Source organism: Etheostoma cragini, chromosome 14, assembly GCF_013103735.1.
Source record: "Etheostoma cragini isolate CJK2018 chromosome 14, CSU_Ecrag_1.0, whole genome shotgun sequence".
Lineage (NCBI taxonomy): Eukaryota > Metazoa > Chordata > Actinopteri > Perciformes > Percidae > Etheostoma > Etheostoma cragini.
The window spans coordinates 25,083,833-25,094,785 of NC_048420.1; the positions used below are offsets into that span (position 1 = coordinate 25,083,833).

General features: G+C 40.3%; 1 protein-coding gene across 1 annotated transcript in view; it reads left to right on the forward strand.

Annotated features, from left to right (window-relative positions):
• Positions 1 to 410: 410 nt before the first annotated feature.
• Positions 411 to 10,953, forward strand: part of rnmt (RNA (guanine-7-) methyltransferase) — a 20,722-nt gene continuing 10,179 nt past the window's right edge. The window contains exons 1-6 of the mRNA XM_034892659.1: positions 411 to 583; positions 1,499 to 1,628; positions 2,373 to 2,498; positions 3,366 to 3,481; positions 9,002 to 9,183; positions 10,441 to 10,605. Coding sequence (XP_034748550.1) covers positions 413 to 583; positions 1,499 to 1,628; positions 2,373 to 2,498; positions 3,366 to 3,481; positions 9,002 to 9,183; positions 10,441 to 10,605 — 890 coding nt within the window. The 5' untranslated portion in view covers positions 411 to 412. The remainder of the gene's footprint in view (positions 584 to 1,498; positions 1,629 to 2,372; positions 2,499 to 3,365; positions 3,482 to 9,001; positions 9,184 to 10,440; positions 10,606 to 10,953) is intronic.

The window sequence follows — 10,953 nt, forward strand, 5'->3', positions numbered from 1 at the left end:
ACCGTCACACCGTCCACTACACCATCACACCGTCCACTACACCGTCACACCGTCCACTACACCGTCACACCGTCCACTGCACCGTCACACCGTCCACTACACTGAAGCACTTTAGATGGTTAGAAATGTTTGCACTGGCACCCAATCGGGAGAGGCGGGACTTTTCCCAGTGGGGCGTTGGTGTTGAGACTGCTTGGCGTGCGGCTGCTGCCGTATGGACGTGGCAGCGTATAAATGTCGTGGCGTATGAACGTCCCGGTGTATCGACTTCCCACTTCAGTGGTGTGGGACTGATATGCTCACGTATACACAGGCATTATCACTCATTAGCATCACGTGTTATTTGTCTCCATCTGAAGACACTGAGCGTTTCTTATGCTGACTCAAGTGTCCCTGTGTTTCAGAGTCAAGGATGGAAACGCTGAAGGACGGAGAGAGAAGTAGGGAAGTAGACAGAGAGAGACGGAGGGATGAGGACGGAGCGAGACGGAGGGATGAAGACGAAGAGAGACGGAGGGATGAAGATGGAGGACAGAAGAGGAGAGCTGAGGAAGACAAAGACCCACCCAACAAGAAACTTCAGGTGATCATTGTATGTATGTAAAAAATAATAGCATGCAAGTTCACTGCACCGTCCACTACACCCTCACACCGTCCACTACACCGTCACACCGTCCACTACACCCTCACACCGTCCACTACACCACCACACCGTCCACTACACCGTCACACCGTCCACTACACCATCACACCGTCCACTACACCATCACACCGTCCACTACACCCAAGTACACAATGATCACCTGAAGCTTCTTGTTGGGTGAGTCTACGCGTGCATATATATATGCATGTATACTGTATGTGCACAAATACATATAGTACAGACTAATACATACACAGTACTTTTAGGCAGGTATTAAAAAATGCTGTAAACTTAGAATCAAAAATATAAATCATGATTGTTTATCAGATCCTATAGGTCCGGCGTCGGGTCTCATTGGGACAGCGTCGGGTCTCATTGGACCAGCGTCGGGTCTCATTGGACCAGCGTCGGGTCTCATAGGACCAGCGTCCGGTCTCATACCGGCGTCCGGTCTCATACCGGCGTACGGTCTCATAGGACCAGCGTCGGGTCTCATAGGATCAGGGGTCGGCCAAGGGGACGTAGACCAGCAGATGAAAACCACATCAAGTTGAGAGTTGAGGCTGGTCACACTAGATATTGATTTGATTTAGGCTGGTTAGGGTTATTAAGGATTTATATTATATATATTAATATATGTATCAGACATTGGACCACCGTGTGAAGGTGGCGAGTCACTACAACAGGCTCCAGGAAGGTTAGGGTCATTAATGATTTATATTATATATATTTCTATATATATATGTACCAGACGTTGGACCACCGTGTGAAGGTGGCGAGTCACTACAACAGGCTCCAGGAAAGTTAGGGTCATTAATGATTTATATTATATATATTTCTATATATATGTACCAGACGTTGGACCACGGTGTGAAGGTGGCGAGTCACTACAACAGGCTGCAGGAAGTCGGTCTGGCAGCGAGAAGTCGAAGCAGAATCTTCTTCATGAGAAACTTCAACAACTGGCTGAAGAGCGTCCTCATCGGTAATCTATCAATATACTCTCATTAATATTACATATATATTATTATATATAATATATAAGCGAATACAGTTATCAGATGAAGTCTATTACTGTATCACAAGCGGCGGGTAAATGTTAATGGTCAAAGTGTTTTTACAGAGAAAACTAACCATTGAGCCACATTCAGGGGCCCAGGGCCCTTCCTTTAACTAGGAAGGACAGCTTGTGGGGGGGTAATGTCACATTGTACCTGTAGCACAGGACATCCTGTCTAACAGTGTCCCCCGTCCATAATTCAATTCAATTCAATTTTATTTATAGTATCAATTCATAACAAGAGTTATCTCAAGACACTTTACAGATAGACCAGGTCTAGACCACACTCCAGAATTTACAAGGACCCAACAGTTCTAGTAGTCTCCTCCAAAGCAAGCAACAGGGCCACAGTGGCGAGGAAAAACGTCCTTTTAGGCAGAAACCTCGGTCAGACCCAGACCCAGGCTATTGGTAGAGAGTGTCTGACGGGCTGTTTGGGGTTAAAATAAAGAGTGGAAATAACAAAAATAGAAAAAATAGTAGTTTGTAGCAGTCCAGATGGAGGATATAACTGTGTGGAGACATGTCTAGATAATGTCACATTGTACCTGTAGCACAGGACATCCTGTCAAACAGTGTCCCCCGTCCACATGGAGGATATAACAGCGTGGAGACATGTCTAGATATTACCCTGTTCCCAAATTTGTGTTGTGTTTGTGTGATTGACAGGTGAAATCCTGGAGCAGGTGCGGGGGGCGGGGACTCAGCAGGTGTCTGTGTTGGACCTTGGCTGTGGGAAAGGAGGAGACCTGCTGAAGTGGAGGAGAGGAGGAATCAGCCACCTCGTCTGTGCAGGTAATCGGTTATTAATCATCAGATAATAATTTGGTAATCACTTATTAATCATCAGATAATAATTTGGTAATCACTTATTAATCATCAGAATGTTATTAATCATCAGATAATAATTTAGTAATCAGTTATTAATCATCAGACAGTTATTAATCATCAGATAATGAGGTAATCGGTTATTATAACAAACTCCGAACGTTAAAGCTTCTTCTCCCTAAAGCTGAGGGGTCAGGCTGTAAAACTGTTGAAAAGGCATAAATTCAAAATGTCCGCCTTCCGGTTGGGTGGAGCCAATGAAGGTAAATAGGAAATATGTCCGCAATGATTAGATCAATAAGTGTATTAAATCTGGTAAAGATTGGAGGAACAGTACGATTCACTAAAAGTTTTTCAAACCAATGTCGCTCTCTCCTCCAGATTTTACTCTTCCTACATCATTGTTGGTTAAAATGTAGGAAATCTTGAGCCGATCGCAGACATGTAACTATGGAGTCAATCGGACTTAAACTTTTGGCTCTGTTAATATCATCTGCCGATAGAAAGAAACTATAGAATTTTTAAAAATAATATATGGAAGGATGCAGACAGTTCCCTGTTTTTTAAATTTTTTATATTTTACACCATTAACATAAAATCCACGTCAGTGCGTTCGTCAGACTTTAATCTCTCTTGTGATAATATTTTTGGACCCGTGGTTTATGAATTACAGAACAAACTTGAGGTATGATTATCATTTTTACCTGTCAAACATACAGAGTCCCGAGCCTAGCCGATAAAGGAATTTTAACACACTCAAAAATGAGAGAGATGGGCGACGTGTGGAAAAATAATAATAATAATAATATTATTAATAATGTGTTCATGTTGTAGATATCGCCAGTGTGTCGGTGGAGCAGTGTCAGAGTCGCTACAATGACATGAAGAAGAAAAGTCACGCACACGAGAAAATCTTCAGCGCTCAGTTCATCAACGCAGACTGTACCAAGGTAGAACCACAGCATGTAGATCAGTTACCGATGTAGAACCACTCATGTAGATCAGTTACCGAGGTAGAACCACCAAATCTAGATCAGTTACCGAGGTAGAACCACAACATCTTGATCAGACTGGTAGAAACACAACATCTAGATCAGTCACCAAGGTAGAACCACAACATCAAGATCAGACTGGTAGAAACACAACATTTGGATTCGTGTTTTCAGGATGTTTAGAGATGTGAACTGAGACCCAGGTTCGTGTTGTCAGGACATTTAGAGATGTTAACTGAAACTCTGACTCATGTTTTGAGACGGTAACTTTATTTTTATTTATTTTTTATTTCATTAATTTAGGACAATGCACATTGATGAACAAGCACAACAGTACACGTACATGTGCCAGATTGTAGCCCAAGGGCTAATTTCCATCTGCAGTCCAATAGGCAGGTTAGAGTTACAGTACAAAAGACATAGGATATTAACATTTAGTATATAAAAACAAGGAAAAAGAAAAGAAGGAAAAAATAATTATTAGTAGAAAAATGGAAACACAAGCGCTGGTTACACGTCTGGTTAGCTCTAAGCCACAGCTTTACCTGGCTCTTAACACTAGAACGGCCATGACGGTCATTTTGACCGTTTTGAAATTGATATATGTAATAAATGTAAATGTAAATAACTTTGCTGGATGAAAAAATACAATCCTGCCGGTACCTGACTTTTCCTAAAAGGGTCTATTTTAATTTAAAATGTTTTTTATATGCATTACACACTAGGCAAAGAAAATTAAGTCACTTTTACCTATTTCGACCATACACAGTCATATTGACCGCTCGGATTTTTGCGGTATTGTTTTTAATCTTTAGTGCGGTTGAAGATGCAAATTGGTTGCTTAGTTACTATCAGCGTCTCTTTCAGAGTAACGTCAGAAGCGGTCTTGAGTAACAAGTGTGGGTATCAGCGATGAACCGAAGGTAAAGCCAGAGTCGGTAAGGACAATAAATACTGCGTGGATGGACTCCGTTCTGAACCAGAAGGCAGCGCCGGGCGTTTGCTCTGCGAAAGGAGCGGTACACGGAGCTAGATGGCCGCTGGCTGCCTACGTGTTTATACAACTTTATACATCCTCAAACTGGCTGGAATTGCACACATCCTCTCCAAGGAGTGCACCAGCAGTGAAATTGTCCAGAGGAAGTTCAGACAGCAACTGGCAGGGGAGCTGAGACACGAGTTCAGAGAGGAGAAAAGGGAGCGGAGCAAGGTCCGAGCAGCGCTGCGCACCGCAGCAAACACCAACACGGAGGCAGTGACAGGTTAGGTTAGGTTATAAATTTTCTTAGAAGATACTTTTAGGTCTTATTTGCATGTTATAAGTTATGTGGAATGAATTTACATACCATATTTTTCAGATGTAAATGAAATAATTACGTTTTACTATGCCATGAAATGAATTAGGCTACTGAAACACCTGGGTCACTCAAGTGTATAATTAAATTAGTTAAATTGTACATTTTGGTGTTATTTCGTTTTTCTAAAGATATCCTAACACAATACCTGCATTAATATTGCAATTAGGTATTTATCATGACAGATTATAGAGTTTGGAATCTGGCGGTCAATATGACCGCTCACGGCAGTTCTACTAGTTCTTGAATCCCGGCGGTTCTAGTGTTAAAGGAGGCCAGAGTGGGACGCTCCCTTATAGTTGGAGGAAGTGTGTTCCGTAATCACCTTTAATAGACTGTGCATTATACATATAGGATCCCTTATAGTTGGAGGATGTGTGTTCCATAATGCACTACCTTTAATAGACGGTGCATTATACATATGGGACGCTGCCTTATAGTTGGAGGAAGTGTGTTCCATAATGCTACCTTTAATGTAAATGTGCTGTATTTAGCGCTTTTACATCATACAGGATACATTCACCATTCACACACATTCATACACTGTGGCCGAGGCTGCCGTACAAGGTGCCACCTGTTCATCAGATAATCACTCACAAATATTCACACTCCGATGCACAGCCCTTGGGGTTCAATGTCTTGCCCAAGGACACTTCGACATGGGACTGCAGGGCCAGGTATTGAACCCCCAACCTTCCGATTGGCAGACAACCGCTCTACCACTGAGCCACAGCCGCCCTTTAATATATGGTGCATTATATATATGGGACGCTCCGTTATAGTTGGAGGAAGTGTGTTCCATAATGCACTACCTTTAATAGACAGAGCATTTTTTATATATATCTATATATAAATGGGATGCTCCGTTATAGTTGGAGGAAGTGTGTTTCATAATACATTACCTTTACTAGACGGTGCATTATGGCTGAAGGATTGTTTTCTGAAAGGAACCTCACAGTCCCCATTTACAACGACTCTTGTGATCCGAGTGTGTCTATATTTAATAAACTCCAGCAGTGGAGGTGGCGCAAGGCAATGAAGTATTTTATAAATTAAGCACAATGAGGAGAATTTACAATAGTTATCAAAACTCAATAAGTTATATTTCTCTAAGATATTGCAATGATGATAAGAGAGAGTTTTTTTAACCAGAGTCTTAAGCGCCTTCTTGTACAGAAGCTCAACTGGTTTTGGGGTCGTAGTACCCGACATCGACCAGCTAGTGTTGCAATAGTTCACATGTGAAAGTATCATTGGATGCAGAAACATCAGAGCAGCTGAGTCTGATGGAGATCCTCTGATTTTGTTTAAAATTATAAAGATTGAATTGGATTCTTTTGGATATCCTTTTAACATGGTTTTTAAAAGAGTCTAGAGTCTATAATCACACCTAAATATTTACATTCATTAACAACTTCCAACTCTTCTGTGCCCAACATCACCCCCGAATGAGCAGGCATAACAGTAGAATATTATTTCTACAAATATAAACAGGGTTTTTTACATTTAAAATAAGACACCATCTATTGAGCCGTGTGTGTGTGTGTGTGTGTGTGTGTGTGTGTGTGTGTGTGTGTGTGTGTGTGTGTGTGTGTGTGTGTGTGTGTGTGTGTGTGTGTGTGTGTGTGTGTGTGTGTGTGTGTGTGTGTGTGTGTGTGTGTGTGTGTGTGTGTGTGTGTGTGTGTGTGTGTGTGTGTGTGTGTGTGTGTGTGTGTGTGTGTGTGTGTGTGTGTGTGTGTGTGTGTGTGTGTGTAAGAGCTGTTGAGAGAACACATGCTCCCTCCACCGGATCTTTTGCTTTAGTAATAATTACAGTGTAATTGGCCTAAAGCTGGACATTAACATGTAAACTGTATTCTGGTAAGTCATTAATATTTAGAGAAAATAAAATGGGCCCCAGTATGTAGCCTTAGGGGACTCCTACTGAACTACCCACATAGGCAGAAGTAACCCCACCCACCATAGTGCATTGTTCTCTGGGAGACAAGTAAGAGTAAAACCAGTTAATAGTTTGAGCAGAAAAATTGAAATATGACAATTTAGATAGCAGAACTTTGTGGTTGACAGAATCAAAAGCTCTTTTCAAATCCAGAAATACAGCACCAACACGTCCGTTTTTATCTAGCTGACATTTAACTTTTTCCATAAACATGGCCAGTGCAGTCTTGGTTGAGTGGTGTGGCCAGAAACCAAACTGCATGGGATGTAAAACTGTTTGATATTGCCCAGGAATTCCAAGATTTTTTTGCTAATCCATTTTTCAATAATTTTCGAAATTACAGGTAGAATGCTTATAGGTTTATAATTATTTATGTGAGATTTGTCTCCAGCTTTAAATATTGGGATAACTGAGGCCAATTTCCACGCCTTAGGAACTATTGAATTTTTTTGTAGATAAATTAACCAAGTGCTAAAGCCTCTTTATGTAACTTTGTAAAACTAGTGTCAAGCCCATACATATCCTTGGCTTTAGAATTGTTCAGAGCCATAATGATATCAATGACTTCTCGTTCTGTAATCTCTTGAATATAACATTTCAGATGATTACCGTCAAGTAGAGTAGGAACCTGCTGATCAGAACCCTCAGAAGAGGGGAACTCTTTCACCAAATCTACAATTGATTTAACAAAGAAGGAATTAAGCTCTTGTGCCAACAACAGGGTCTCTCACCAACAAGTTGTTCATTTTTAATTCTAAGTCTTCAATGTCCTTCTTTGGTTGTTTCCCCGTCAATTTATTTATTCTCTGCCATATTTTTTTACCATTACCTTCAGCGTTTTTAATAATTTGAATGAAAAAGTTTGCTTTAGCCTTTCGTAATTCGGACGTCACTTTATTTCTGGCTCTTGTAAAACTAAGTCTATCTGTATTAAGTCCAGACTTAATAGATTTTCAGAGTAATTGATCCCTATGCTTTACTAGCTTTAAACAGGCAGGGTTAAGCCAGGGGAGAGAGTTGTACTTCTTATTCCCATGGCGCCCCCTCCTGGAGGAAGAGAGGATAACCTTTTTGACTTTCGACAGAAATAAGTCACTGCCAGCTTCCACATCCTCGCATTCCATTAAGCTTATCCAGTCAATATTTTTCAAAGCTCTGTCCACATTTTCTAGCCGGTTCTTGGGAATTGTCATATTACGTGTGTGGTTTGTTGAAATGTGATATGGATTTTCTGAGCGTTTTACCTTTTCTAGAAAAAAAGATTACATTATGGTCTGAGAGACCTGTTAACAGGTTGTGGGCCTTATAATCCTTTCTGGTTTGTTGGTAAAAACTAAGTCAATCCTAGAGTGAATGTGGCGTGTGATTCTGGTGGGTTGTTCTATTATCTGAGTGAGGTTAAAATAATCTGTAATAAGTTAGCGTTTTTTTCTGTCTGTTTTGTTATCTCAATTGACATTAAAATCTCCAAAAAGGAGGATTTCTTTTTTATGATTACATATTGTAAGGAGTGCTTTGAGCTGGTCATAGAAGTCCAGCTTAGCAGTAGGTTGGCGATAGATGCAGATAGCTGTCAGAGACATCTCTCTCGAGAGAGGAAGATATTTACACCAACGCATTCCAGTGTGATGTTACTGGGCCATTTGATCTCATTGCCTTCAAGTTATTCTTAACATACATGAGAACCCCCCCACCCCTCCCTTGACCCCTATATACTTCCTAAAAGTTTGGTATTCTGGTTATGACACAGAAGCTTCAGGTGAGGAGCTGGTGACCCATGTTTCAGATTAACCCATAAAATCAACATTAGAATTACATAACAAATGTTCAATCTGTTCACCAAGCTTTGGCATCAAGCTGCGTACATTTAGATAACCCCCAAATAGCCCCCCCTTTTTAAACACCGGGTCCCAAACAGTCCTAGCCTCAATAAGTATCCTACAAAATTTGAGTTGTTTATGTTTTCTGAGTACTGGGTTACGAATCTTACGTCCGCCGTTGTGTGGAATCTGTCCTTTTGTTCCGGGCGTTGTGGTGACTCAGACTCTGACCCGTTTTCAGGAGGTTTACAGATGTTAACTGAGACTCTGACTCGTTTTCCGGAGGTTTACAGATGTTAACTGAGACTCTGACTTGTTTTCAGGAGGTTTCCAGATGTTAACTGAGACTCTGACCCGTTTTCAGGAGGTTTTGGCAGAGAAGCTGGCCGACCCCAAACATATGTTTGACATCTGCAGCTGCCAGTTTGTTTACCATTACTCGTTTGAGAGCGAGCAGAAGGCCGACATGATGCTAAGAAATGCCTGCGAGCGCCTGAAACCCGGGGGCTTCTTCATCGGGACAACGCCGGACGCCTTCGAACTTGTGTAAGAACAAATATTTATCTGCAACTCTGAATTTCCCCACAGGAAGTTCAGTGTCTGATGGTGTTTCTATTTGCCAAAATAATCACATGATTAGTTTAATACCGTCTCATCAGACTGGGGCGATGGTCCCCATTTGACTTTCCTGATACATGGGTATCGATTGGATTTGTTCTTTAGATGTTTATTTATTGTTAATTATTGCAATTCAACAGTTTTGAGATCGTACTGCAGCTGCAGTAAAATATCTACATAAAATCCAGCGTTTGCCAGACCTTTATCTCTCTTGTGATAATATTTTTGGAACCGTGAACCCCAAACTTGAGGTATGATTATTATTTGTACCTTTCAAACATACAGAGTCCCTAGCCCAACTGATAAAGGATTTTTAAGGCCAATACAATACCGATACGAATATTTGGTTATTTTAAAATCCGGTATAAAAAATCCAGAAACGCTTAACACAACATAAACAGATTTCCTTAACATTAGTTATTTGTAGTTATTTATGAGTTTTCCCTAGAACAATATATTAATGTGTTTTATTGTCACAACTAAACATCAAGTACCTGGAATTTGGTTGTTTTTTTGGTACCTTTTTTCTCTAATAACAAAACATAAATTTCAGTTGTAAAAATAATATCTACCTATTTATATTATTTACTTAGTATATTTATCTTATTTACTTAATACATTTTGTTATTTACTTAGAACATTTAGGGCTAGGCTCAGCTGACCCTATAATGCTGCCCCATTCAGGGTCAGGGTTAACACTAACCCTGCTCCAGCATTAAAGGGTCAGGGTTACAGCATTATATAATTGTAATGGTGTTTAACAGTTCTTTAATGAAATTTGATATGCAAATGAAGCTGCCTTGCCTTGTGAAGAAGACCATAACATGGATTTTCTGCTATTGCTGTTTCTCTGGAAACGGATATGATGTAGTCGCCGTCTGCGCTACTGTAATAACAACATATATAGGTCAAAAGAAAAGAAAATGAATGTTGCAAAAAGAAAATCAAGATGCATTTGATCTTCAAGTTTTTCTACTGCTCCTTAATATGATTCTGAATGTCTGCGGTTAATGTCATCCTCTCCATCCTCTCCTTCCTCTCCACCCTCCTCTTCCTCTCCACCCTCCTCTCCTTCTTCTTCTCCCTCCTCTTCCTCTCCATCCTCCTCTTCCTCTCCATCCTCCTCTTCCTCTCCACCCTTTTCTTCCTCTCCTGCTTCTCCATCCTCCTCTTCCTCGTCTCCAGTAAGCGTCTGGAGGCGTCTGACTCCCTGTCCTTTGGTAACGAGGTTTTCAAGGTGTCCTTCCAGTCCAAAGGCTTCTACCCTCTGTTTGGATGTCAGTATCACTTCAGCCTGGAGGACGTTGTTAACGTCCCAGAGTCCCTCGTCTACTTCCCTCTGTTTGAACAGTAAGATCCTATTATTAAAGACTAATGAGATGGACACACACGTATGTATGTATGTATGTATATGTATATGTATATATGTATATATATATATATATATATATATGTGTATGTATATATATGTATGTATATATGTAAATATATATGTATGTATATGTATGTATGTATGTGTATGTATGTATGTATATGTATGTATGTATGTGTATATATATATATATATATATATGTATGTATGTATGTGTATATATATTTATGTATATATATATATGTATGTATATATATATATATATATATATATACACACTCACCGGCCACTTTATTAGGTACCCCATGCTAGTAACGGGTTGGACC